The sequence below is a fragment of the Penicillium pulvis genome (genome assembly GCF_028828015.1).
Source record: "Penicillium pulvis strain IBT 33274 chromosome Unknown scaffold_8_segment0_segment0, whole genome shotgun sequence".
Classification (NCBI taxonomy): domain Eukaryota; kingdom Fungi; phylum Ascomycota; class Eurotiomycetes; order Eurotiales; family Aspergillaceae; genus Penicillium; species Penicillium pulvis.
The window spans coordinates 2283160-2309526 of record NW_026643080.1 but is presented as its reverse complement, the minus strand read 5'-3'; the positions used below and the strand labels follow the sequence as shown (position 1 = coordinate 2309526).

The 26367-nt window shown below is 48.3% G+C and overlaps 11 protein-coding genes across 11 annotated transcripts; 8 read left to right on the top strand and 3 right to left on the bottom strand.

Annotated features, from left to right (window-relative positions):
• Window positions 1-285: 285 nt before the first annotated feature.
• Window positions 286-2243, top strand: gem1 (ERMES complex Ca(2+)-binding regulatory GTPase GEM1; the record flags this gene model as incomplete). Its single annotated transcript, XM_057069830.1, has 2 exons — window positions 286-295; window positions 352-2243. The coding sequence occupies 2 exons, from the start codon at window positions 286-288 to the stop codon at window positions 2241-2243; spliced, it is 1902 nt and encodes a 633-aa protein (XP_056916441.1).
• A 602-nt stretch (window positions 2244-2845) lies between these two features.
• N7503_010283 (WD40 repeat domain-containing protein) lies at window positions 2846-5086 on the top strand (the record flags this gene model as incomplete). The annotated part of the gene is made up of 7 exons (XM_057069829.1): window positions 2846-2850; window positions 3082-3224; window positions 3323-4259; window positions 4308-4593; window positions 4650-4847; window positions 4904-4979; window positions 5037-5086. The coding sequence occupies 7 exons, from the start codon at window positions 2846-2848 to the stop codon at window positions 5084-5086; spliced, it is 1695 nt and encodes a 564-aa protein (XP_056916440.1).
• A 208-nt stretch (window positions 5087-5294) lies between these two features.
• Window positions 5295-6186, bottom strand: N7503_010282 (uncharacterized protein; the record flags this gene model as incomplete). The annotated part of the gene is made up of 2 exons (XM_057069828.1): window positions 5295-5366; window positions 5434-6186. The coding sequence occupies 2 exons, from the start codon at window positions 6184-6186 to the stop codon at window positions 5295-5297; spliced, it is 825 nt and encodes a 274-aa protein (XP_056916439.1).
• A 432-nt stretch (window positions 6187-6618) lies between these two features.
• Window positions 6619-7989, bottom strand: N7503_010281 (GPI anchored serine-threonine rich family protein; the record flags this gene model as incomplete). Its single annotated transcript, XM_057069827.1, has 5 exons — window positions 6619-6791; window positions 6889-7547; window positions 7605-7745; window positions 7806-7884; window positions 7938-7989. 5 exons carry the CDS (start codon window positions 7987-7989, stop codon window positions 6619-6621), a joined length of 1104 nt encoding a protein of 367 aa, XP_056916438.1.
• A 2207-nt stretch (window positions 7990-10196) lies between these two features.
• Window positions 10197-11891, top strand: N7503_010280 (uncharacterized protein; the record flags this gene model as incomplete). Its single annotated transcript, XM_057069826.1, has 2 exons — window positions 10197-10226; window positions 10296-11891. The coding sequence occupies 2 exons, from the start codon at window positions 10197-10199 to the stop codon at window positions 11889-11891; spliced, it is 1626 nt and encodes a 541-aa protein (XP_056916437.1).
• Window positions 11892-12243: 352 nt separating this feature from the next.
• On the top strand, window positions 12244-12946 carry N7503_010279 (peptide-methionine (R)-S-oxide reductase; the record flags this gene model as incomplete). Its single annotated transcript, XM_057069825.1, has 2 exons — window positions 12244-12502; window positions 12573-12946. 2 exons carry the CDS (start codon window positions 12244-12246, stop codon window positions 12944-12946), a joined length of 633 nt encoding a protein of 210 aa, XP_056916436.1.
• A 423-nt stretch (window positions 12947-13369) lies between these two features.
• On the top strand, window positions 13370-14920 carry N7503_010278 (ADP-ribosylation factor GTPase-activating family protein; the record flags this gene model as incomplete). Its single annotated transcript, XM_057069824.1, has 5 exons — window positions 13370-13478; window positions 13590-13758; window positions 13809-13853; window positions 13914-14016; window positions 14084-14920. The coding sequence occupies 5 exons, from the start codon at window positions 13370-13372 to the stop codon at window positions 14918-14920; spliced, it is 1263 nt and encodes a 420-aa protein (XP_056916435.1).
• A 28-nt stretch (window positions 14921-14948) lies between these two features.
• N7503_010277 (Arf GTPase activating protein) lies at window positions 14949-15359 on the top strand (the record flags this gene model as incomplete). Its single annotated transcript, XM_057069823.1, has 1 exon — window positions 14949-15359. One exon carries the CDS (start codon window positions 14949-14951, stop codon window positions 15357-15359), a length of 411 nt encoding a protein of 136 aa, XP_056916434.1.
• A 782-nt stretch (window positions 15360-16141) lies between these two features.
• Window positions 16142-17501, bottom strand: N7503_010276 (putative integral membrane protein; the record flags this gene model as incomplete). The annotated part of the gene is made up of 5 exons (XM_057069822.1): window positions 16142-16572; window positions 16626-16693; window positions 16755-17199; window positions 17252-17288; window positions 17346-17501. The coding sequence occupies 5 exons, from the start codon at window positions 17499-17501 to the stop codon at window positions 16142-16144; spliced, it is 1137 nt and encodes a 378-aa protein (XP_056916433.1).
• Window positions 17502-20224: 2723 nt separating this feature from the next.
• Window positions 20225-22509, top strand: N7503_010275 (uncharacterized protein; the record flags this gene model as incomplete). The annotated part of the gene is made up of 2 exons (XM_057069821.1): window positions 20225-21379; window positions 21427-22509. The coding sequence occupies 2 exons, from the start codon at window positions 20225-20227 to the stop codon at window positions 22507-22509; spliced, it is 2238 nt and encodes a 745-aa protein (XP_056916432.1).
• A 3183-nt stretch (window positions 22510-25692) lies between these two features.
• N7503_010274 (uncharacterized protein) lies at window positions 25693-26088 on the top strand (the record flags this gene model as incomplete). Its single annotated transcript, XM_057069820.1, has 1 exon — window positions 25693-26088. One exon carries the CDS (start codon window positions 25693-25695, stop codon window positions 26086-26088), a length of 396 nt encoding a protein of 131 aa, XP_056916431.1.
• Between the last annotated feature and the right edge of the window lie 279 nt (window positions 26089-26367).

Genomic DNA, 26367 nt, shown 5'->3' with positions numbered 1-26367 from the left:
CGGATGCTGCTGGCTGATGTAGTTAAACATTTTGGAGGATATTTTCAGGTCGAATGGGTTGCAAACCTCGATGTCATATCGATAGTGTGATTTCCATAAACCATTTAAGTGCATGAACACGGTGAAGGCCAAATTACGTAGTTATAAACCTTAGCTAAAGCGGTGGGAGTTATTGCCGCGGCCCCGACACAACTCTCGTTATCATTTCCAAACATCCTTGGAACCCCGGATTATCGCCGGTTACTCGGTTATGCTTCGACTGTAACTAATTTTGTCGCCTCGCAGATGGCCACAGGTACTGTGATTCGAAAAACGGCAACATTGACGCGCTATTGACTTATCTTTCTCTAGTTCGGATTTGTGTCTGCGGCGACGAAGGCACCGGCAAGTCCAGCCTAATCACTTCGCTGGTTAAGGGTGTCTTCGTCACAAATAAGATTCAGCCTGTCCTTCCTCAAATAACCATCCCTCCTACGATCGGAACACCGGAGAATGTGACCACAACCACTGTCGTTGACACCTCGGCCCTGCCGCAGGAACGGACTAACCTGGCGCGCGAGATCCGCAAATGCAACGTCATCCTCCTAGTGTACTCCGACCATTACAGCTATGAGCGTGTCGCGCTATTTTGGCTACCATATTTTAGGTCGCTTGGAGTCAATGTGCCCGTCATTCTATGCGCCAACAAATCAGACCTGGCAGGGAGCCACAACGAGGCGCAGGTCATCGAGGAGGAGATGTTGCCTTTGATGTCCGAGTTCAAGGAAATAGACTCTTGTATTCGCACGAGCGCGCGTGAACATCGCAACGTTAATGAAGCGTTCTTTGTCTGCCAAAAAGCCGTTACCCATCCTATCGCGCCATTGTTCGATTCAAAGGAGGCTGAATTGAAGCCGGCAGCGGTGGCAGCGCTACAGCGCATCTTTTACCTGAGTGATCAGGACCGCGATGGATACTTGTCGGATAAAGAAATCGGAGATTTTCAGACTAGGTGTTTTGGCAAACCCCTGAGTGAAGAGGACTTGGCCCACATCAAGGAAACCATTCAGAAGACCTATCCTGAGTCTGTGACTGAGTCCGGGATCGATTGCCCCGGATTCATTCATTTGAACAAGCTATATGCAGAGAAAGGGCGCCACGAGACTGTCTGGATTATCCTGCGAGCTTTTCAGTACACCGATAACCTTTCGCTACAAGAGAGCTTCCTACATCCTCGTTTCGAAGTCCCACCTTTTGCATCTGCAGAACTTTCCCCCGAGGGTTATCGATTTTTCGTGAATTTATTCCTTCTCTCGGACAAGGACAATGACGGTGGTCTGAACGATGCTGAATTGTCATCTTTGTTTGCACCGACTCCTGGCCTACCCGCATCTTGGGCCGACGGCTCATTCCCCTCTTCAACAGTCCGCAATGAAGCTGGACATGTGACGCTTCAGGGCTGGTTGGCCCAATGGAGTATGACGACTTTTATGTCTCCAAAGACCACGTTAGAATACTTGGCCTATCTGGGCTTTGAGTCTTCGGACCGAAGCAACCCCTCCACCACAGCCGCATTGAAAATGACAAGACCCCGTAAACGGCGCCGGCGCCCTGGTCGAGTCGGGCGCAATGTGGTGCAGTGCCACGTTCTTGGAGCACCCGGGTCAGGCAAATCTGCCCTACTGGATGCCCTCCTTTCGCGTGGTTTCAGTACGACCTACCACCCCACCATTCAGCCCCGCACCGCGGTCAATACAGTCGAGCTGCCTGGCGGCAAACAATGCTACCTCATTATGGACGAGATGGGCGAATTAGAGCCCGCCATTCTTGAAAACCAGACGAAACTGCTTGATCAGTGCGATGTGGTCGCGTACACATACGACTCGTCAGACCCGGACTCCTTTGCATATATTCCCGCACTACGCGCCAAGTATCCTCATCTAGAAGAACTCCCCAGTGTCTTCATAGCTCTAAAAGCCGACCTAGACCGCACAACTCAAAGGGCGGAGCACCAACCCCACGAGTACACAGCCATGCTAAACATGCCCAGCCCACCACTGCATGTCAGCGTCACCTGGAGTTCTATCCAAGAAGTCTTTGTTCATATCGCCGAGGCCGCGATGGAGCCTAGCACAGCATTTCCTCGTAGCGAGGAAGATGTTGAGGGCAAATGGATGTCATGGGGTATTGCGCTTGGGGCGGTGGTCTGTGCCGGAGCGGCTGCCGTAATGATATGGCGCCGAGTCAGTGGCAGTGGGAATTGAACCTTGTTGAACTGCATGTAGAAAATATCATAATAATACCCCATGGAAATATTTCTCTCTCTTCAATTCCCTTCTCACATTCTATATTTAAATGTAAAGTGATGCAGATTAAATGCCTTAATCTCTCTCGGTCGTCCGGAGTTAACCCGGGAGCCCCGCCTGCCCGCCAGGCACGAGACTTCTCCGCTCGCCTTTTACCCCGGACCATCGTCTCGCTGATCTCTACGTTTCCTCTTCTCCTCACAATCCCTTCCTTTCTTCGCCCCCCACAGTCCATTGACAGGAATACCTACGTTTCCGCCTTCACACAGCATTAGTGCGACATTGTTCTCTTTCTGACCGTTCAGGACTAGGATCTTATCCGACCGAACCGGGCTGTGCCTGACCTGTTTGAGCTAAAGCTGTACCATCCTCGCCTATTCGGCTCGGAGGAAGAGAAACTTAGTCCGGCGCTATAATTCCCTGCACAAGCTGCAGTGACAATCAGAGGGTCTCGTCGAATCACAAGTCGGTGTGCTGATTGCGAGTCCGAGCTGCAAGTGGGTTGGTTGCACAGGTTTATCTGGTCAGAACTGGAACTATAGTTCAACAATCCAATCGCCATGTTGTAAGACAAGCCCCCTTGATATTAATTCTTCCGTCTTTTCCCGTTGCCGCCTAGCAATCGCTGGCGAGCTCGCTATCTTCAAGACGTCATAATCGCATACCCGGCCCAAAGTCATTGATATGCGATACACGTCATGTGTCGATAGTGATATCGATGCGACAAGAGTGTTGCTGCTGTTCCTGAAGTTATTTTTATATTATTTTTTTCTTATTTCACTGACCATATCAACAGTGTTTTACCACCTCCACCTCCCCGCTATACTATCCCTGTCGCCTACGCGGCGGGGGCGGCAAATGGTATGGCGGTCCCAGTTGTCGAGACGAACAACACCATTAGCCACCCGGACGGTGGATGCCCACTGCAGGTTGGAGAAGGTACGTCTGAGAGCCACTCATTTCCATGGTTATGGCTGTCTGGTTACACACACCTTACCTCCAAAGACCATATTGCTGACTGCTGGGCATTGTTCTAGGAACCTACACACTCAAAGACGACCTCCTCCTGGCAACACCTCCTCCTCACCCTTCTGAGGCCCCGATCATCAATCCCAACCCTCTTGCGACGGTTCCCAATCCCCCCACATCTGGTGTAAAGTTGTCTTTGGTCAGCCTCGACCCTCGCAAGAAGCCACCAACCTTCCTTAAGGGAGCCGTCTCCGCTCCTCAATTTGGAGATGGAAACCCCGCGCTTGCGCAACCAGCACCACCTGCAAAGGATGCACTGAAGCGACGAAAGCCCAAGAATAACATCATTAAGAGTAGCTCATCTTTTGTCTCGCGGGTGATCACTCACGAGACATCGGCCAAGCGATTGAGTGACCGCGATCCAAATGGAACCTTCGCATTTGCCAACATCAATCGTGCATTTCAATGGCTCGATATCACCTCGGCGTCCAAGGAAGAGCATCTCACAAAAGTTTTGTTTACCAAGGCTCACATGTTGTGCCATGATATCAACGAACTGACCAAGACCTCGTCTCACTTGGACATTGTGATGGGATCTTCTGCGGGGGACATCATTTGGTATGAGCCCTTATCGCAGAAGTACGCCCGCATCAACAAAAACGGTGTGATCAACAACTCCCCTGTGACACATATCAAATGGCTTCCTGGATCAGAGAATCTCTTCATGGCATCACATGCGAATGGTGTTTTGGTGGTCTATGACAAAGAGAAGGAGGATGCCTTGTTCACAGCAGAGAACACCGGCATCCCGGAGAGAGACCCTAGCCAGTACCCCTTGGAGATTCTCAAATCAGTCAACTCGCGAAACCAGAAGACCAACCCCATCTCATCATGGAAGTTGGCCAGCCAGAAAATCTCTCACTTTTCGTTTTCACCAGATCAGCGGCATTTGGCAATCGTTATGGAGGATGGTTCTCTACGCCTCATGGATTATTTGAAAGAAGAGTGGGTGAATAACATACTTGTCAAATTGCCATCGCTAACAAAAAGTAGGGTTCTGGATATTTTCAGAAGCTATTATGGTGGGTTGATCTGTTCCTGTTGGTCACCCGATGGGAAATACATTGTCACAGGTGGCCAGGATGATCTTGTAACAATTTGGTCATTCCCCGAACGGAAAATTGTAGCTAGATGTCAAGGTCACAACTCGTGGGTGTCATCAGTAGCCTTCGATCCTTGGCGCTGTGACCAGAAGACCTATCGATTTGGCAGTGTCGGTGATGACTGCAGACTACTACTTTGGGATTTCAGCGTTGGAATGCTCCATCGCCCTCGTGCGGTATGTTTTCTATTGTCCATTTTTGGTGTTGCCTTTTGTCTAATATCCTTCAACAGCATCATCAAAATTCTACCAGACAACGCACTAGTGTTGTTGCACCGAGCTCCCAGTCTATTCGCCACCGTGCCGACAGTTGGGGCAATCGGATGAGATCCGATTCTGAAAGGACGGAGAACACATACGACGATGTCGAGCCATTGACCAGCCATCCTGTTGAACCTCGGTCGCGGACTGCTCTTCTGCCACCGATTATGGTACGTTATTTTCTAGTGAATTGCATTCTACGTAGTTGACTAACCTTGGGATATAGTCTAAAATCGTAGGCGAAGACCCCATTTGCTGGCTAGGATTCCAGAAGGATTGTATCATGACATCCTCCCTTGAAGGTATGGATCAACTCCTCTAGGCTTTTCGTCGCAAATTTACTAATTGGTTGGATCAAGGTCACATTCGCACCTGGAATCGCCCAAATGACAGCGTGGTCAAGTCATGACGAGAGTTTTTAAATTGCTGGCTATGCACAGTCTCTAATTACTGTCGATCTGGAAATTTACTTCGCGATTTTCTTTTTCAGCGTTCAGGAGTAGGATGTCTCATTTTCGTATTTCCCAGATACCCAACTTATCGAACACATTACAAGCTTCAAATTCTTCTACAGTATAGAGTATATGGTCAGTAGAACTGTACTTTCGACCAGTCATTCACAGCTTCACACTGCCCGCTTCTTCCACGTCAAACTCGGTCGTGCACAATAGGAATGTATCCCGAAGGGCCTAGGTAGTAGTCAGTACCAATATATACTACTCAGGCATCGATATGTAAAACGATAAGTCTACTCACCGACAGCCGATACTTCCCATTGATGGCTTGATAATCATCACCAGCCAACATATCGCAAAAATGGCGAATAGAAGGGTAATGCACGATCGAGATCTCATTCCACCACTCATTCGCAGGCCGGTCACTCGAGCCCCGGGAATCCCGTCCCTGGCCAGGCGGCACCACATTCCCGACCAACTTCGCACTTCCACCTCGTTTCCCTGCGACGGGTCCAAACGCTTGACCATACTGATAGTAGTTCTGCTTGCCATTGGGATGGTGGAAGTGCAACAAGTTTAGCATTGTGACGGGCCCCGGGTGTGTTTTCGAGACCGTGGTCATGAAATCCAGCAGCTCGGGGGAAACTTCTAGATTTTGTGATGTGTCTTTGGCACCGTCGTTTATAATCTTATCTAGGGAGCCGGTGAGCGGGATTGAAGATGCATTGGCCTTGAGCTCGGCATCTCGGGCCGGATAGCTGGTGATAAGCTTTGATGGAATCCCGGTAGTGAGCTTGTATTCGGAGATGATTGATTGGCGGAGTTCGGATGGGATTGGATCTTCGCTTGGTGCTGAGGTGCTCTGGAGGAGGAGCAAGAGGTCCCACTTTGTCGTGGCTAGTGGGCTGTTGTCTAGAATGGATGGGTGGATTACGGTGTGCCTGGGACGTGAGGCGACGACGACTTTGGTTGTGGATTGTTTGAGCTGGTGGATGAATGATTGGGGGTCGGTCGCTTTGTTAAGCGTGAGGAGATGAAGAGTGAGTACAGGCATGTTCAAGGTGATGGGGTATGTCCGTGAGAAAGCTCTGGAGATGTTCAAGCAATGGGAATGAAAAGTGGTGGAAGCAATGATAAATGTCCCAATGCATGCGGGGAAAATGAAATGATCGACAGTCCAACCGAGGTTCAAATGGATACACTTGATTGGCTGGGTTCGGGAGCATTCAATATGCAGAACATTAATGCAATTCATATTAAGATAAAGGACATAGCATAATTTTCGACTCAGAAAAACAAATTTAAATCTCAAAATCCAATCACAGCACAAATAAAGCGCAAATCAAACTATATCTTCCTCATCATTATCCCGCACTATGTCAGGAACGCTCATCATAGACATCACATTCTTCCGTCATATATTTTGATTTAGGTTAAATGAAGAACTTGTCGCTCTCAGTACAGCCGGAAAGAGCTATAATGATAATCAAAGTGCCAATGCAAAAAGTCCCAGCAGCAAGCTGCCGGCCTGACTCGGAGGCATAAGGTAGCCAGCGGCGTTCGAGGTGCTAGTAGCCGATGCGCTCTCAGTGGAAGTCGCGGTCTTCGTATGCTTAGTAGTGGTTGACGTTTTCATGGAGGCCGTGGTAGAAGAGCTCGCTAATAGAGACAAGTCAGTACTGAGAAAAACCGGTGATCAGTGGTCAAAAACAGCATATAAAACTTTGGAAACCAAAACATGGCACCATTTACTCACCACTTGTAGTGGGGCTAACGGTGTGTGACGAATAAGGAGTGCGAGAGAAAGAGAACGATGACATAGAGGAAGACAGGGTCTTCATGGAAGACATAAAAGAGGAGGACATAGTAGAAGAGGGAGTCTTTGTGGAAGACCAGAATGTAGACGACATAGAGGATGAAGGGGCTGATGTAGAGTGAGTTTTGGAAAATTGCGAAGAGCTTGTGGCTGAAACAGTGCTTGAAGGGGGTGTGGTCCATGAAGAATAACTGGATGACGCAAAAGGGGTGGACGCACTGGTAGAACTCGTCATAGCAGATGAGGTATGGGCAGAAGAAGAAGTAGGTGAAGCAGTAGATGAAGGAGAAGTGGCAGAGGTAGACGCACTGGTGGAGGTGTGAGTAGCGCTCGTAGAAGCAGTAGAAGAAGCTGTTGGAGAAGAAGTATGAGAAGCAGAAGTCGAAGAACTCATCATAGTCGACGATGAGATGGAAGTAGAAAGCATAGAAGTCGACGCATATGTAGAGGCAGAAGTAGATAAACTTTCACTAGCAGTACTGGTTTTCTTACCAGAGCTAGAGGCTTCAGAGGCCTTGGATGGAGTCACTTTAAACTGCTGCGACTGAGCCAGAATGCCACCACCAGTTGTGGACACAAAGTTGACTTGATAACCGCCACTGCAGTGTGAAATCAGTATTTCAGAACATCTTCGCTTGATGGCAACATTTACATACCCAGTGTCAACATCATTAACCTCCTTGGCTTTGATGACGTATTTTCCGAGACTGGTATCTACACCTGTAGCAACCACTTCTTGGGTGTTGGGGTACGCATTCTGATTGACCAGATAAATATCCATCTTAGGGGGGTCGGTCCTAGGTACCATATTCAATACTCTGTTGGCTCATAAAATCATTCAAAGTACATTCACTCACGACACAGCTTCCCATCTGACTGTGATGGTGTCATCCTGGGGCACCTTTTCATCAATGGCTGGACTGATGATACGGAGACCTGATGAAATAGTTATTAAATTAATCGGTTTCTTAAAGCCTTCATATCCGTACCTGCAGCCGTAGCGGCGAAAGCCAATAGGTATGAAGAGAAGGCGATGCGCATCGTGACCGATCAAATCAATCACAAACTATACTGTAGAAGGGAAAGGAAAAATGATCGATATTATTCTCAAATGGAATGATAGGCCAGAAGGTTGGAAAAAAGAAACAGATCTAGAAGAGTGGCCGAAAGAGCAATATCTTATAAGATTTCCAGAGACATGGGAAAGCTCTTGGATCTCCTAGGGTCCTCCTCATGCCTTGTCAATCTTTATTTTTGGACTAGGGTACTTGTTATGTTCTCACGCGTCATGTCTCATGGTTCAAGATTAAAAGGAGTACAAGAGGCAAAACGCAGGGACTGTATTCTCTGAGCCTCGGAAAGCCGTATAGTTTATTGTAGAAAAACGAAGATTCTGGGTGCCATAGCTTGCAAAGGGTTGATGTTGGTTCAAATTAAAACCTTGACCCGGCTAGTTCATGCCACACAACCTATTTAATTGAACCGGCCGCGCGTCATAATTTCTGCGCAGTGCCTGTTTGTGTTGAAAGTGAGATAGGTATGTTGCACCTTGCCTCTTCTACCGCAGGCAATTGGCTAGGGTACATGGCCCCTGAGGGTACCGCTGCAGTCCGTTTAGCACACCGCAAGTACTGACCACAGGGCCCTACTTACAAACGACTGTGGTTACTCAGTCTAAATTATATAAAGGTCAAATTTGCTGACCATTGCCACCAGGTTTGATTTTTCCCCTTGAAAGTTGAGCTATGCCTTGCTTGATATGAATAGATCAGATGTGAACCCGGAGGGGGGAGGCGATTGGGTTAATTTAGCACTTATCAGATCAATCAAATTTTCATCCATCGCTTACTCAAGGCTCAGAGCTTTGGTAAAACGCCAAGAAGATAATCCGACGGCCTAAGCACATCAGAAAAGCTGGATTCCTTGCACATGGTCTCGGAAAGTCACCATAGACCCTTGTAGCACAAAGGCAAGGGCCGAGCCCATTTGGGTTTTCAACTTGACTTCTTTCTTCGCGCAACACGGAAATGTCATCGTGAGCTCGCTAACTCTACCGAGCTTCACAGATCTCCAAGGCTGTCATGTTGCATATCGCGACTCTTTGGCTATTGTTTAGGAAGAGTCAAACGCGGCTGCCTTGGGACTAACATCCTACATGACCGGCTATACTCGTACAGCATAATCAGTAATTCGGAATCGCCATGATTGGACAATGGCTGGTGGAAACTAAAATACTTCAAATGCTGGTCGGATTGGGTTGCACTTTAGATCCTTGTTATGGTTGTTGCTGGCAAAATGTCACATTCAGGCCTGACGCGTATTTGTGTTCTCCGACGCCTCCATAATGGTCGGACTGAGATCCAAGTCTTGTTGTCATTTTTATATGTGTATTCGCCCAGGTGATTAGATAAGGGACATTTAGGGCTTGAGTGAGACATTCAGGATTCCCGAAGCTATATGATGCTTTTTAACAACTTCCTTCAAACCTTAGATATTGAAAGTATATGCTTATCCAGGTTTCAATCCTTCCATCTCCTTACACAGAGATTTTTGGCCTGCGTGCGTATCTGAAGATCACTTGGAAGAATAAGATGAAATTGTCACCTAGGTGGGCAGGACCATGGGCTATATCTTCGGAGGTTCGAAATGGCCAGGTCTCTCGCCAGCATAGGCTCCTCCCGGTGCTCTCTTTATAATGTGCTACGAAGTTACTATAATCCAGCTAATATACCAGTTTAGTAGGAAAGAATCATATTCCTGAGGCTTTAGACACCTGGCTATTGTGCCAGAAATGTTCTCCGTTCTCTGACTCGACTTTATCGCAGCTCCGGTCTTACTCGAATCAGGGAACGGACCTCAATGGGGTAGATGAGGGTCCGATTATGATGTGTTGAAATGAAGATCCGCCTTCAATGGACCCTCTTTAAGGTATGAAAGTAAAAAGACGAAAGCATGAACGTTGACCTGAAATCCAAGGTGTCAGCGTGGGGGGAGGCGGTCATGTTTATACGGCAGAAAAAAACAACGTCAGTCTCTCATGTTACTTCGCCCATACCCTCCAAATGTTCACATCTGCAAGCATCACATTCCCTGCTCATCCTGGCTGTGTACATATCTCTTGTGCTTTTGTGGAACTAATCACAAAGTTCCAGTGATCTTTCTTTCTTATCAAGACTCAAAAAATCATTCCGGGAATGCATCACGTCGTACCCCGCTAATCTCCCCTTGACCGCCTTTAATATCGAGCCATGGGGGATTCCAGTGAGGACATTTGGGCAGTGAGTGGCGATTCATATGCGATCAGAAATTGAAAAATATCTTGAAATTGACATATTCTGGTACTCAAGGAGCTTGAAAAGAGCTATTGCCCACCCGTAGACTCTGCATTGTTTGCCGCGATAGCCTCCGAATATGACTTGACCGTGTCCGAGGATATCAACCAGCTAAAACAATCCTTGGACGCCATTAAGGAACTAGCCATTGAACAGGAGGATCTTCCATTTGATCCGTCCGGTACTGCAAATGATCATGGCTTGGAAAATTTCGACATGAGCGGGGTGCGCTCAGAAATTGGAACATCCATCCATGGCTATGAGTCCCTATGCACCGCAACTGATGTCACCAGCATCTCCGAGGATAGCCGTGATAAGAGTGCTCCGCGCGCAGTATATACAATTGCGGCCGACGGGTCTCTCGAGCTGACCGGAGCGACACTCGACGATAAGACAAATGCCCTCATGGAGATGTTCCCCACAATGACTCGCTTGAACGTGGCCCAGGCATTAAAGACGAGCAGCGAAGATGTCGACAGAGCAATGGATGTGCTGTTGAATCTGTCTTTCTTCGATGAAACACAAGGGGCCGAGGACGATGACAAGATTTTCATCCCTAAAGGCATCGACGGTTTTAATGCTGATAGTGGTGATGCCGGCCGTCAATCTGGACGGAAGAAGAAGCGCAATAAGAAACAAAAGGCACATATTCTCGATGAGAGGTCATATTCAGAGCCTCCAATCGCCAACAAATGGGAGGCTGGTATGGCTGACATCGAGTTCATCTGCTCTCGGGCCCCAGATTTTCCAAGGGAGGAAGTCAACTCTGCCTACCATGCCAATGGGATGTCTCTGCCAGCGACTATCCGAGCAGTGGCCCTTGCTGAAGCTCCCAAAGATCCAAGTGAGGTTGATGATGACCCAGTAATGCTGGCACAAGTGACCGAACTCTCGCATGACTATCCAACCATTCCGAGAGCCACTTTGATCGGGCTACTCAGAGTCACCTGCAATCTTATCTCGGCAACAAACGAATTAGCCGCAGTGATGGTTCAGCAGCCTCAGACCTCAGCTCATGATATCATCAAATTGAGTGCCGCTCCGCTTGATCTCACGCAAGATAATGAGGTTGAAGATGGTCCTGTCCGTCGTCGAGGAGCCCCCAGAAGTACTCTCGGTTACGAACAGGCTCGGGCAGCTGCTGAAGTTCATTTCGCGGCAGGCTCTTCCGCATATCAGCAAGCAAGTCAAGCCGCCCGTCGCGCCAAGTCCAACCCCCTCTTCGCTGGTGCAACTGCAGTCTATCGCGAACGGGGACAAGAGCAGCGTGCGCTCGCGATGAATCACCTAGCGACAGCCTCGGACAGGCTTGTGGACCGTCAGTCGACCAGCTGCGATCTTGATTTACACGGGGTTAACGTGACTAATGCCGTTCGCATTACCCGCGAACGAGTTGAAGCCTGGTGGAACAATCTGGGAGATATCAAGCATGTTCGTGGAGGCGGTAAGCACGTTCATGGCGGGTACAAGATCGTCACTGGTGTGGGTAACCACAGCCATGATGGCACATCCCGCCTGGGGCCCGCTGTTAGCAAAATGCTGATGCGAGAAGGGTGGCGTGTGGAAGTCGATCGAGGATGTCTCGTTGTCACAGGGAAGGCTCGGAGCTGAGATCTTCTCCGACTGTATAAAGATCATTTATGTATCTGTTTGATCTATCTGGATACATTCGTCTCAAGTTAGTGTTGTTTACTACTTATTAATGGGATACCCGCAACATAGCAATGGCGTCGATTGGTTCGGTTTTGGGTCAGACCCATCTAATACATCTGCTAATAAATTTTGATAATCGATTAGAGAGGTGTTGCTCTCACTTGTTGGATTGAATGTGCCTAGATCTAGTATCTTCCATGGTTCACATTCGCCGCTCCCCGCAGTGATGACGTAAAAAGCCTGGACCTCAAGCTCACTTGGACTTCCTCATAAAGCTCCATGAACAAAATACATCATTGAATCCTCCTCCATGCGTTCCCAAGCTGCGCGTATAATCAAGACCCCTCTTAGGCATCGTGCCCTCGTTCAGCCTGCAACGCTACTCCGACCCTACTCTACCTCCGCCCGCAACACTCGTCCGACAGTAGGCTCCAAAGTACTCCGAGCCGCCCCGACGATCCCATTCTTTGGCGCCTTCTTCAGCTCAAACAAGCCTGACGACTCAAAAGAAAATATGTCGTATCCTGATCAGCGAAGCGAAGCCGAGTGGAGGGCGGTTTTGAATCCTGGTGCGTGTTTGGCTCCCGAATGACAAGCCATCCGAGAAGCCATCCATGCTAACGTTGCTTGAACTTATAGAGCAGTTCCGGATCCTCCGCGAGAAGGGAACAGAGCGCCCCGGCACTGGTGAATATGATTCCCACTCTCCTTCGACTGGTGTATATAACTGCGCCGGTTGCAACGCACCACTGTACAAGGCCGACCACAAATTCAAGTCTGGCTGTGGTTGGCCTGCCTATTTTGACTCTATTCCCGGTGCTGTAAAGAGACATGTGGATAGCACCTTTGGTATGAAGCGCACGGAAATTACCTGCAGCAACTGCGGAGGTCATCTTGGTCACGTCTTCGAGGGTGAAGGGTATCCGACCCCGACCGATGAGCGTCACTGTGTGAATAGTGTTAGTCTGCGGTTTACAGAGGATGAAGGGACCAGTGGAAAGCCCAAGGCGTAATTCAATAAGTGACCCATTGCAGATCATTAAACAATAATTTAAGGTGTTCTAGAAAAGAAAACAAGGCTTCCATGAGTACTTTGTATGCGGGCATCAAAGGACCCTGGGGCCCGGGGTCCATTGACCACAAACCAGCCAACGGACCAACCATATCACAGGAACACTGTAAAAGTACTAATTTTGCAGGAAGTGACACTTTGCCATATTACCTCATATTATATCATGTAGAAGATATATTCGGAAACCAATTTTCAATTCAATTTTCAAGTCAATTTACCTTAAACTGCGGGTGTGGCAGCCCTGACCCGCCGTACTTGCCCCTGCAAGCCAAGGTTAGGCCGCATTGTTCACTTCAGTCCCCATTTCCCGCCACTTGCGCTTCTTCCTTTCCTTGCCAACTATTTCCCGAGAACGCTCAAGATCATGTCTCGACGCGCGACCCCGGGCCAGGCTGCCCAGAACCAGCAGACAATTAAGAGTTTGCTGAAACTCGAGTCCAACAAGATCTGTGCCGACTGCAAGCGCAACAAGCGTGAGTGTCCACATCCCTCCGACTGCCCGCCCACGGGCTCGTATAGCACGCTCTTATACGAGCCCAGTTGGTTTCCACAATACAATTACTAATTATACTTGCTCAATCCAGATCCGCGATGGGCATCATGGAATTTAGGTGTCTTTGTTTGTATCCGATGCTCGGGTATCCACCGTGGAATGGGCACACACATCAGTCGAGTTAAGTCCGTGGATCTCGATACCTGGACCGATGAACAAGTCCACAGTGTGGTTAAATGGGGCAATGGGCGGGCAAACAAGTTCGTTACAAGCAATTGACCGTGTGGACAATGTAGCTAACGGTAAATAGGTACTGGGAGGATAAGCTAGCACCCGGCCACGTCCCATCTGATGCGTGAGTGAACTCCAACTGATCGTACCTATGGTCGCGATTACTGACGGTACACATCAACAGTAAGATCGAGAACTTCATTCGGACCAAGTATGAATCCAAGCGCTGGGTGATGGATGGACCGATGCCAGACCCGTCGACCCTTGAAGGTGACGATGACGATGTGGTGAGTGTTCCTGAGATACTGCCCGGATGGCTTTGAGATCGCTTAGGACAGCATACTGACCGACCAGCCTCTTGCGGTTGTACAGGAAAAGGCCAAGATTGAACGTTCCGCATCCCAACGAGTGGCACCAAGCCAGCCTCCAATGCAGCGCCGCCCACAACCGTCGATCGACCTGTTTGGTGATGATATCTCTCCCCCAGTGCGTCCCAGTACCACCGAACCCGCCCCTCGCCCGCCACCCAAATCCTCTCAGCCTGTGGCGCCGCCAAAGACTCAGAAACCCGGTGATTCGTTGCTTGGCCTCGACTTCTTCGGCAGCACCCAGCCAGCTGCGGCCAACCGCCCAACGAGCACTGCATCCACACCTGCGGCACCTAGTGGCATGTCGCGGCCAGATTTGAAGCAGTCAATTTTGTCCTTGTACGCGAAGCCTCAGCCTGCTCCCAGTCAGCATGAGCGGACCAACTCCTTCGGCGATATGGCCTACGCAGCGACCCCGTCCGCATCTTCCAACATGGGCGGCTTGACAGACGCGTTCAGTGGTCTGAGCTTCCCTTCCACTACCTCTCCTCCTCCGGTTAAGCCGGCCGAGAAGCCATCTCCTTTCGCCAATCTTACCAGCTTCTCGAACATCAAGTCCACCCCCGCCGCTCCCAAAGTCACTTCACCGTCGGGATCGGCCAGCAACGATCTGTTTGATAGCCTGGCCTCTCCCACCATGTCCGCACCCAAGCCCCAGTCACGAACAACCTCCATTTCCTCGAACTCTCAAGATTTCGGTTTTGGTGGGTTTGCCTCTCCTCCCCCCGCCCAAGCCCTCGAAGCCCAATCCCCCGTCGTCATCTCTTTCCAACGACCTCTTTGGTCTCTCTTCCCCTCCCCTTGCTCCGGCGGCGCCACCTAAGCCCACTGCTGTCTCCCCGCAACAGGAGATGAGCTCTGCCTTCAACCTTTCTAGCCCCTCCTTCCAGCCTCCTATGCCCCCTAAGCCACAAGCCCCAGCTGCCACAGTCGCCGCTGCGGGCATCATGGATCCTTGGGGTGGTAATGCATGGAACACACCCGAGCCTGCCCCGGCACCAGTTTCTTCCCCGCCTGCTGCCTCTGGTGCATCTATGATGAAGCTTCCCGACACACTAACTGCCAATGATATTGGAGGTGGTTGGGGTATGTCCAGTGCGGCATCCAAGCCGACTCCCACCGTGGCTGCTGATGAAGACTTTGGCGGATGGACCAGCGCTGCTCCTGTCTCCTCTGGGCCTACTTCAACCTCGAACAACTCAGCCAAGCCAGCAGGCGGGTTTGGTGGATCTGACGACCTCTTCTCCAACGTATGGGAATAAAAGGGTATTTCAATCCGATAGGAAATTGAAATATTCATTGCACCTCGCACTGTTCTGTTGCATTAGTGGTAGTACTCTACGCAATTGGGTTTGCACATATTGGTGTCCACAACGGCTGAGATTTACGCCTTGATGATTCAGACCACTGCCTTCTGTTTTAATCCGCCTTTTACCTACCTTGTTGAACCTTTTCCGTCTCCCATCAAGACCTTCTTTCGCATTGGAATGCGGGCATATCCCGGATGCAAATGGGCTGGTCTCATCTTTACATTTGTTTTGGCGTGTACACTTGTTCCAGTGGTCTTAATTTTCCGAGCTCCCTGGATTGTATGTAATGCATCATGACTTTACTCCCATGGCTCATGTTATCCAGTCTGGCTCTTTGTTTTAGTTTAGTATTATAGATGGGATTATTCATGAATATCGAATATCTATTCAAATATTTCGTCCTTGATATTGATCAAGTCGGCTTCTCCGACGGGGTATATGCAAAAATATCTAGCTAAAAAAAATCCATCCCAACCGAAACCCGACATAAATAATCATTCCTCTCGTAAATCAAAAAGAGAGAGAGAATCGCCCAATTAGTAGTAAGACATGCACAGGAAGAGAAAGTAGAAAGACAAAAAAGGAAAAGTGGTATCTCGTAGAGAAAAAGTGATAATCAAGTCATCAATAAGGGGATAGGGAAAATTCGACCCTCAGACCAGAAAGAATGGGAAGAAGGAAAATCATGAAAGAGAAAAGAAAGAACAAAGAGGGGAAGGAGAGAAAGAAAAGGATCAGAAACTCTCCCGATGAGTATGAACCAAGTCCTTCGTACTCGCAGAATCATTATTGTCAGCCGGTGTAGAAACCGTCTCTTGCGTCACAAAGGTCGTAACCTTGATACCGTTGAGCGCGGCCTTAGACTCCTGCTCCTTGGAGAAACCATCATAGGACGAGCCACTTGGGGATAGATTCTCCAGATCATACGCTGGGTCTTCGAGGTCACGCCCTCCGATGACGGATGCTTGTACGTTGGTATGTGTGCCAGTAAGGGCGCTCCGGCCAGTGCGCGACGGTCGTGTCTTGCTGCGGTAGCCGTTACTCCGCGTGGAGAAGATATGGGGGAGTAATTTGGATAGAAGGGCTCGTGTGCTTGGGAGGGCAGCGCAGATGATTGCGACGTTACACTCGATAGCAGACCACTCAGCAGCACCGACATTGTCGTCTATAAAAGATTCCTTAGATCGGTTCTGGTAGTTGAGGAGGTTCGTTACTCACGTGTTGGATCGCTGGAGTTAGAGATGACGAGGAGACTCTTCAAGCGGAGGATACTGGTGATCACAACACTAAATTGAAGAATTGTGTTAGTGATGAGTGGATAGTGGGTACATGGGGACAAGAACATACAATCCACCTAGGGCAAAGACGCCCATCAAAGCAAGCTTCTGTCTACTCGGCAATTGGAGAGACCTGATGACAGGCATAGGATAGATGAGAATCAAAAGATCGGTCAGGATGTGGATTGCCGAGTTCGAGAACCACAGTGCTTCTTTATTGAAACAAAAGCCCGGGACTGAAGGATCCCAGAACTTCTTGAGAGGAACGCAGTTGGCCCAGGCACTAATAATTGTCCAGGTGCCGTAGACAGCCAGGAAGCCGATGAGCAAGTTGCAAGCCAATCGCATGCGAGGCGTTGTGGAGAAGACTCGTCGGTACTGGAGGAGAATCGACATTTTGGTGGAAATCAGACTAGTCTGATAGATTGGGACGGAGGCCCAGAAACACAGCATCTGAATAATGTAGGTCTTGTGGGGGATAATATCGTAGTCGGCACCCATACCGTGGTAAACCTCTAGTAGGATGTTAGTGGTTATCGCTCAAGGTTCGTTAGGGCTAAATCTTACCACCCACGAACAATCCGTAGAACCCCCATGAGAAAGCCTAGGGAGAGGGTTAGTCAGAACTTCCCATGTCTGTATTGTTAGAATCCGCTCTTACCAAGGCAACTAGGATAGCATAGTCATCCGATCCCATCTGCTTCACCATGAACGCTCGGGTGTAGATACGAACGGCCACTAGGACTGTGGCCAGAGTGGTGAAGACCGTGCTGCACGCAAGGGCCTCACGGCCTCGAACTGTGGATAGAGTAGTCATCGTTGCATGAAGGAGTGTATATAGTGAAACGAATGCAAGAATCCACCGATGTAGATCCAATGGGTCTGGACAGTAAAAGAAGAAAAGAAACCAAGAGGGGAGATCGGAGCCAGGACCACTTTCTTTAATACTGTATTCCACCCAGGAACGGATTAATGATGAACGTGGGGTTGACCTTGGAAGTATGGCCCCTCTTCCAAGCCCAAAGGGGAAAGTATGGATAAAAAGAATTTAAGGGCTGGAGGCGCAATGAGCCAGATTTAGGATTGCGTAGCGAAAAGCCCAAGTAAGCCACCGTGGAGACTAGAGGAGGATCCTATGATCAGATTAGGAGGGGGGATTTTGGGAAGTATTGCAATTTAAGAGATATTGTTCGCTATTAAATCCACACGGGCAGTCGCCTGGTCTGTGTGGCATTGCGTTACATGTTCTATGCAATTGAATTGCTCGACTGGGCATGGAACGAGTCGAACAGAGTTCGACGGTTGATTATCGATGGGCGCATAGCAGAGACAAGTCAAGTACACTCTACCCTGTATTTTCTTTGTACTTCAGGGGGGCGTTCCAAAAAGTGGAGCTCTGGGCAATGAACCATGAACCTGAGAAGTCAAGGGCCGAAGCACTGACATGCCCCATAGAAGAGCGGAGCTCTTATGCACCAGTCATAGCCCAATAATGTCAACTCAAGTGGAGACATTGGCATCTTTCCATTGATTTCTCGCTCTTCCCTCGGCATTAACGCGGTAGATAGGTCATGGTTCCATGGGTCAGCCCGTGGTTTATCCCGTCCAGACCATAATGTTAAAAACTTTGTTCACTGTATTGTCAATTCCCAGTGGATCTCATCCGAAGTCTGGACAAGAGACTCGCGTCCTTCTGCTAAACTGTAAGTCCCATAAAGCATAATGCACCTGAAGGATCGATTAGCACATATGAACTGTTCCGAAACTGTTCTTATGATTCGGGATTGGGGAACGAAAAAAGCAATCACCGGTGCTCACGAACTCTGCCCAGACGCGACTAAACTGCTAGTGAGTGCGCTATCTCGGGCCCCCATTGCCTATGGCGGGTATGATTTTCAATTTTCCGGGATCGGAACTAGTGTCGCCTGTCAACCGAGAAAGCATCGCCGCCTAAAAAATCGTGGCGTGCGATAGCTTCAATAGCGTGGATTTTGGTGGCCAGCGGGGACAAAGAGGAATAGTTATCCCCGCCACCTCGGCCATAAATTTTGGGACTAGATCTGCACGAAGCGCGCAGTGTGGGAAAGAATCCGGTAGCTCTCATAGCTTCCCTGCAACTTCCCTGCAAATCCCCTGCAAATTCCCTGCAACTCCTCTGCAACTAACAGGTCTCAAAAGCGGTGTCTGATGCACTCAGGGTTCGGGAGAAAAAATTCCGAGTCTCCCGGTAGTTATCTGTCATGTCGATCAAAATGGTTCCTGTTCGCCGTCCATGACGGTACACCGTTAGCCGCGCACGGTCCGCACTTCGTTACCAAATTTCTCCGTGGAGCCGCCAGTTGGCGTGCGAGTTGCGATGATCGTGATTTCAAGACTTTAGTGCCAAAATGCTCTCCACTTTCCCAGGTGTTCCTGCATTTTCTTGGCCACCTGAAAGCCCTTTTGGTTAAGATCTTCACAGGACATGCCCCGCTGTTGGACATATGTGCCCCTCGCGCTAGCGATTGGTGGTAGATTATGAATAGGAGAAGGGCGATCTATGGATTCTGTGTTGATGTAGAGAAAGAAGCCACGGGATTTGGCGTCGATCCCTGTGGAGAATAGCCCGAATCGTCTCGCATCGATGATGCTTGTCCTCGTGGCCATCAATTCCGGCCTTTTGTTGAGTATCTTGTGGATGCAATCAATAATGCAGCCATACTATTGAACCTCCGTTACTTCGGATGTCTCCGGCATTGTATAATTTGTCATAGCTTTGGCAAGGACGAAGGTCTAGCGTTAATGAAGTTTGTAGTTGAGGTGAAATCAAGGCAGACTTGCAAATGGGTGACTGATAGTGCCCAATCGTGCCGACGCCTTTTCCAGACATAGGAGTAGAAGATGTTCGGAATCATGACACTAGGAAGTGCCACTCAATATCGGATTAACTTTACAGTTTATTTTCCTGTGTTCTGTTTGCTGGCCACAATCAGTCCGTCTCTCGTGGAAAAGAAAATTGATAACCACGTATATCTGCATGTCACACTTTGTCTGTGGAGTAGTCTTAGGGCGTTGTGGGTGTCAATGCAGGGGCGATCTATGCCTCATACCACGAGGGGGCCAAAGTAAGCTAAAACGTACTAATTGGGCGATCAATCAGTTGGGTAGAGTCAGTGCGACTCCGGACTCAGGATTGAATACCTGAAGGTGTTCAATATCCCTATAAAACTCCTGTTCACAGTAACGGACGTCAATCTCACCCTATACGCTTACTTCCGTTCACACAGAGCACATATCATCAAGATTTATGAGTTTGCTACCGAGTATTAGAAGGATTCAGATGGAATATTCCGGTTTCTGTGATGGCTTTGTCTTCTCCTCCTCATTAATCCACCTCCAACTCTGACGCTTCTGTATTCACTTGTCTTCACCTTCTAGAGTATCTTGTGTGCTCACACTATACATTCTATTGCTTGCTTGGGCAGGTAATTTGCCAGGTGTCCATCAAGCCATCAAAACTGGCCTACATTCACCTCCTGTCAATCCAAGTTCAATTTCAGTATGCCCGAAACAAATAAAGTTCATATTTTTGGGGGTCTATGGCTACCAGACCCCGACCGTGAGCTACCCAGACAGGAGTTGTTATATGTGAGAAAGTTACTTAACCTCATTCAACGTGCTGGAGAGCAACAGTTGGAAGAGGCAAAAGGACTCAAAGGCAAGATATCAGCCATCCAATACACGCCGGCCCAAAATAATCACAAAGCAGACTTACAAAATTTTCCTGAGTGGAATCTGATCGAAGCTTTTGAGATTTTCAGAAAGAAAGAAGTCGGTTGGTGGAAAGAACGAGGCGTCATCCGACCTGGAGAATACTTGGTTCGCCCTAGTGGCCACACGAATGCTGCTGTTGCTTGTCACTTATACAACCCCACTTTCAGTGTTAATGACCCTCTTGATGGAGAAACCGAAGATTTGACAAACCCTTCAGTCGCCCAGCTAAACAGAGCCGGGTTTTCGACCAGAAATAACTGTTTGCTTTTCGATCATCTTGCACGCAGAGATATCAGCAGACACTGCAAAGAGATTTATCCAGAAGATCTCTTTGATATCCATGAAGAATTCACCTTTGCGCTTCGGGCAGCGATGAAGGCGAAGGTTGAGATTTGCTGGGGCGCTAACGTTCGCCAACGGATGCTTAAAAAGCTTGATCTGGAACCGCTTCGCCTTTGGGGTGATTTTACAGGCTTGACTCTATACCTAGAGCTAACATCAGACAAGAAGAATTGGAAGCGCTTTGTCATTTTTGTCGCCCACCCTCAGCGTTTCATGTATGTGAAGAGTGATGGGGAAAGGGCTCAAGCTTGGCGTCGCCGATTCGGAGCATCGCAAGATCGAGCGTTGACCCTTGCTGCTGAATTAAGTGGCATACAAATTTCACCAAATTTCTATGAGTTGGATGTCAGATTGCCTCAAAACATATGTGTCCCACGCCGAACAAGTGCTAGGAAGAACGCTTGGAAAGGCCAAGCTGTAGCCCAGTTGAAGGAAGTCTTTCCCGATGCCATTCTTTCAACAGAATCATCGCATAGAATCCGAGCCACAAAGGAAGATAAGGCAGCACTTCTGAAAGTATTGGGTGTCCTGGGTAAATTTGAGCCTAGCAGGGTTAGCCAGACGGTGAATGGACCCCGTGCTACAGATGACAAGACCTTGGTATAATTACACCTAACCCACTTTTGACATATGCTAACCTCCAATAGAGGAATCTCCGATCTCAGAAGATAGTGAATTTTTGGCATGGCCTGAAGAACCTCGCATACGCGTTTATACCGAACGCCGATACCAACACTTATTGTTTGCGAACAATCAACGCACACACGATCAGCTATCTTTCGGACAAGCTGCCAGCAGAGCTTCAGAGGTCCGATTGCTGGGATTGGGAGGACCTCCCAGCGTCGTTGGTGGAGTTCATACAAGTACAAGATGGACTGAAATTCAACAAACGCAAAATAATGTGTCGAACTGATCTTGAAGTTGCGTTCTATCTCCTCCAGAGATGTGAAGGCAATCCTGAAGTATTGGACATACTCACACTCGCATTTGCGGTGTTGGCTGCTTACGGCTGGATGATTACTCGTCCAAGAAAGCCTCTTATCGATAACATGCTTGTCCTCCGCGAGTCTCCGAATGATGTTATCGCCCGGAAATGCTCTGGATGCAAGAGGGAACAATTGGACGATCCTTTTGCCTACTGGTCAAAGTCTGACCCTGATTGTTACGCTCTTTGGTACTATTTCAGATCTAATTGTGGTCGGCCAGAATGCACAACGCAAAACGTCAGCCTTTTACCGCTTGATAATCTGATAAGGTATTCGCGCGCTACGCATAGCGGTCTAGAGGCAAAACGGCTGGACCGATTCGAAAGGTGGTTTCTGCTTCACCCAGAGGAATACGGAGTACTCCCCGGCCAGCTCAAAGTCAAGTGCCAAGGTGAAGGCTGCCAGGAAACAAGATTAGTTAAGTCGCGGTGGACCGCTCATGCAACACCGAGGTTTGTGGTAGCCGTGCACAAATGCGCCAAGTCTCTCAAAAGAACAAATTGGGTCCCTTCTGGTTACCCGACTGTCCATGCTGGAACCCTCAGCGTGCTTTGGAAAAGATTTCACGAACACCCAGGTTTCGAAATTACCGAATACCCACGCAGACCTGACATTTACTTTAATACAAGTCTCAGTATTGCTGGCCGAATCGCTTCTTTGATAGAAGCCCAAAGGCTACTTGAGAACAGGTCAAATAATCGGAAGAGGAAGGCTAGTGAGATGACAGTAGCTGAGGCGAGGTAATCTAACCCAGTTACCTGGATACAATGTGAAACAGACATAAGCATCACCTTTTTGATTTCAACATGTAATTTACTGAGGCCCATGATACAAATCTATTTTGGCGTTATGACATGGATGGAGACTTCGGCGTAGAGCTGCAGGTGAGGTCTTCTATGGTTTAGGCATCGATGTAAGTCTACAGATAGGTATGACGGGACCACGTCTGAGGCCTGCCAAGGTGCCAACAAGTCTTCACGTTGTTTCCATTCTTCTCTGTGGATAGTTCTTGTGACTCATCCCACCAACGCTTCATGCTCGTCTCAGAGCTTGGGCTCGACCTTCTCTGTATATCAACGTAGTTCCGACCATGCCTATGACACATGTATTGAACACTTGCGCTCAGGTGCAATTGTCCTGTTGTGGGTTCTTCTAAGTCGTCGAGGCATGGTAAAATTTCTAAAAAGGGTACCAGGCAAATAATAGAGCAAGAGCCTTGGTGTCTGTGAAAAAAGCGCTGCTGATCAATTCCAGATCAAAAAGAGTCTGGAAGCAAAAAAAGAAAGGAGGGCCCGAACCGCGATTCGAACGCGGGGCCTCCTGCAGTTAGGATGTTAACCCAAAGCAGGAATCATACCTGGGAATTATTAGTAAAAGTCAGATGACTTGAAAAGTTGCGGGGTAGCTTACCACTAGACCATCCGGGCACCAATTTTCTTAATAAGCCAGCTTTTAGATATATCACCAGCTATTTATATTGACTTAAGGGGAAAAAAACAGTGGATGGAATTTGTGGGCAAAACCAAGGTCATTATCAATTCCCCAATTCCCCAAGCTAAAAGATAAGAATGAAATATTTTTTTTTGATAAAAAAAAAAAGGAATTGAAAGAACATCAAATGAAAAAGTTACAATGAAGATGACAAAAAGAAGAAAGGAAAAAAAAAAAAGATGGAGGCCCGAACCGCGATTCGAACGCGGGGCCTCCTGCAGTTAGGATGTTAACCCAAAGCAGGAATCATACCTGGAGATTTTATTAGAACATGTCAGGTGACATTTGCGATTGCAAGGTAACTTACCACTAGACCATCCGGGCACTTATGATGAAATTGTCCGAACAATCGCCTCATATCACATGTACCCCCAGCCTAGAATAGTGCAACCCGATCGAGCGGTTAGACTTCAGGGTGTTCAACCACAGCCATTTAACACCTATCTTAACGTCGAGATAAATTTCATCACAATGGCCCTGCTCTTGTCTATGACTGTTTCAGATAATTTTTTTCTCTCAAATATGATTGGATACGAATAAGAATGATGAACTGATTTTCAGGTTTTCAATGTTCGATATTGGCTGGGAAGCTGGTACATGGCCTCGGGCGCTAAACTGTATGTGGAATCAGCACTCAGCACGCGGCCCAGATCTCAAACCCCAGCCACCGCGAAAAGCACATGGCTGGGAAGGATTCATCTTCCTTTTAACGCCATTCAAATTCCACATTTTTTCTTCTCTCAACTTAATTTTGCGAGTCAGCTTCACATCTTGCTACTTTTCCACATTCCAAGCAAGAGAGGGGAAAGTGCCTTGTTATCCATACATCTTCTACTATCAAGAGTATACAAGTATACGTACCCCTCACCGCTGCCAACACACTGCTAAGTGTCACCTCAAACCGCATCACCCTACTCAGTCGGCCAGAGGTATTGCCAAATTCTCGAAAGATACCCGAAGCGCAACTTTGCTTTGCCTCCGACCTATAATTTACTTGTGGTCTCTCAAAAACACCACCTACTCTTTCTTGGCCCTTGGGGTCCTTGCCAGACAAGATGGTGCAGCGCAACATTACCATCGCGATCATCATCATCGTGCTTTTCGTCCTCCTCGCCATTGCCGGATTTGCCATCTTTGCAGTCCAGCATCGCATCTCGTTCTTCTCCAACGGGAAGAGGGAAGTAGATGAGGAGAGTGCAGATGGAGGGTGACCTCTTCGAGAAACTCAATTATCTTGTCGATTGGTTGATCTCCGAAAATCAATCTCTCACAGCTGCGATACCGATATATCGCCGACCACCCGCCTCCGAAAAAGATATGATATCCCCTTTGATTCTCTTCCGCCTTTGTTTTCTTTCTTCTTGCAACCATCATGACGAGCCGCTTTACGAGCCCCTATACCGATTTGGAGTTTTGATCACATCTTGCGCTTTTCTTGTACAATGCTGAGCCTGCGGGGCCATATATACACGCATTCACACCTTGGAAATTTGATTGTTCGGAGTTGATGTTTCTGCTTGATCGTGTTTTTGGGCGTTTCCTTTTTTCGATGTACCTTTTGATGAAGCTTTGAGATGGATATGCGCTGCCATTGATACTATGATATATGACTTTTGCAATGACCAATGCATGCAGTTGCCCGTTGGGCTAAAGACAAAAACCAAGCGCGTAGGCAATAAACCAAAACCGAAGTGTTGGGAAAATGCACTTTGATCAACTGTGAGTCCGTGAGGGATTAGTCAGGTTGTTTATGAGGAATTTTCAAGTCACGAGTGTTTAGTGTTGAGCGGTGTGTGTCCACTAGTATACAAAGGGGCATCGAAATTGGAGACTAGAACCTTGGAATTGCCCCAGAATGCGGGGAATGTTCGGTCCCCACAGCAAATGGAATCATAGAACTCAACCCCGGCCCGGCCTCCCGAGTCATTTTCTGCATTTCTCTGAAAATAGAAACCTATTTACTAAGAGAAACGTAAAATTGAACAAGGGGAGTCTCAAGTGCTTCCACGTGTGCAAGGTCACTTGACTAAATTTGCGCGATATTACCTAAAACTTCGCTTTACCTCGGGGGTTTACCTACCCGATCCAGCCGGTCCTGACGTTTGTGATCACGCCTGAGCCTAGAACCCCTTGATTTTACGTGATTGTTCGTGGATCCCATGACGATGGCTCAATATTTGGATCTCATACCTTTGTTGATCCAAATAGCGTCATACTGATCTACCTCCCCCGCAAAATGGTTATAAAATGAGCTTTTCCCCGGACTTTTGGAGTACCAAACAAGCTCCTCTATACTTGGCAACCTCGAGTACCTTATTCAGTTCATTCCACTCAAGTCCAACTCAGTAATTCAGTGTGAGTAGGACATATTTTCCTTCATCTGCCAGTCACTTATACATATCTTAGTCAATGCGACAGAGTCCACCATCTACAATCATGACTATCCAACTGCTCGAACGCGCGACACAGGGCTGGAAATGCCAGCAATGCGGACTCCCGGGAGTTCGTCTATCCACACGCCCTGGTAGCTCCAGTGCTACCGGTCGGGCATACTATAAATGTGTCCCGTGCAATCGCTCCCTGGGCCTTTGTCCTTGCACCACCCCCGGAGACCGGACGACCTCTACGTGTCCGTGTAGTGACTCCGAGAGCAGCGATGCCGAGTCACCCAGTCTAGAGGACGAGCCTCATGGCGACTTCATGTTTTCTAAGAAGCAAACGGTCAACCCACACAACCCGAACTCGGGATTCGATGAGGATTGGGAAGCAAATTGTAGTCCCGCCTTCATGGTTTCAAGGTTCAAGGCTACGGGCAAGGAGTTGCTTTTCTGAGCGTGAAAAATTATGCATCAACTGTTTTACATAGCGAGCCTTGCTTCATCAATTAAGAGGCCATGTACTGCTCCGTGCCAGTGAGCAAGTCAGGTTACTCGGGCGTCTTCAATCTAATTTTACCCAGTGATAGGTGTCAGCACTAAAACTGAATGGAAAGCCAAATGCCTGGCATTACCTAGTACCCGAATGAATCTCTAGGAAAAAGTGATAGTAAATGTAGCGCATATATATAGGGACTTCGGAGGTGGAAATGGTAGAAATGCAGTCGTGTCATTC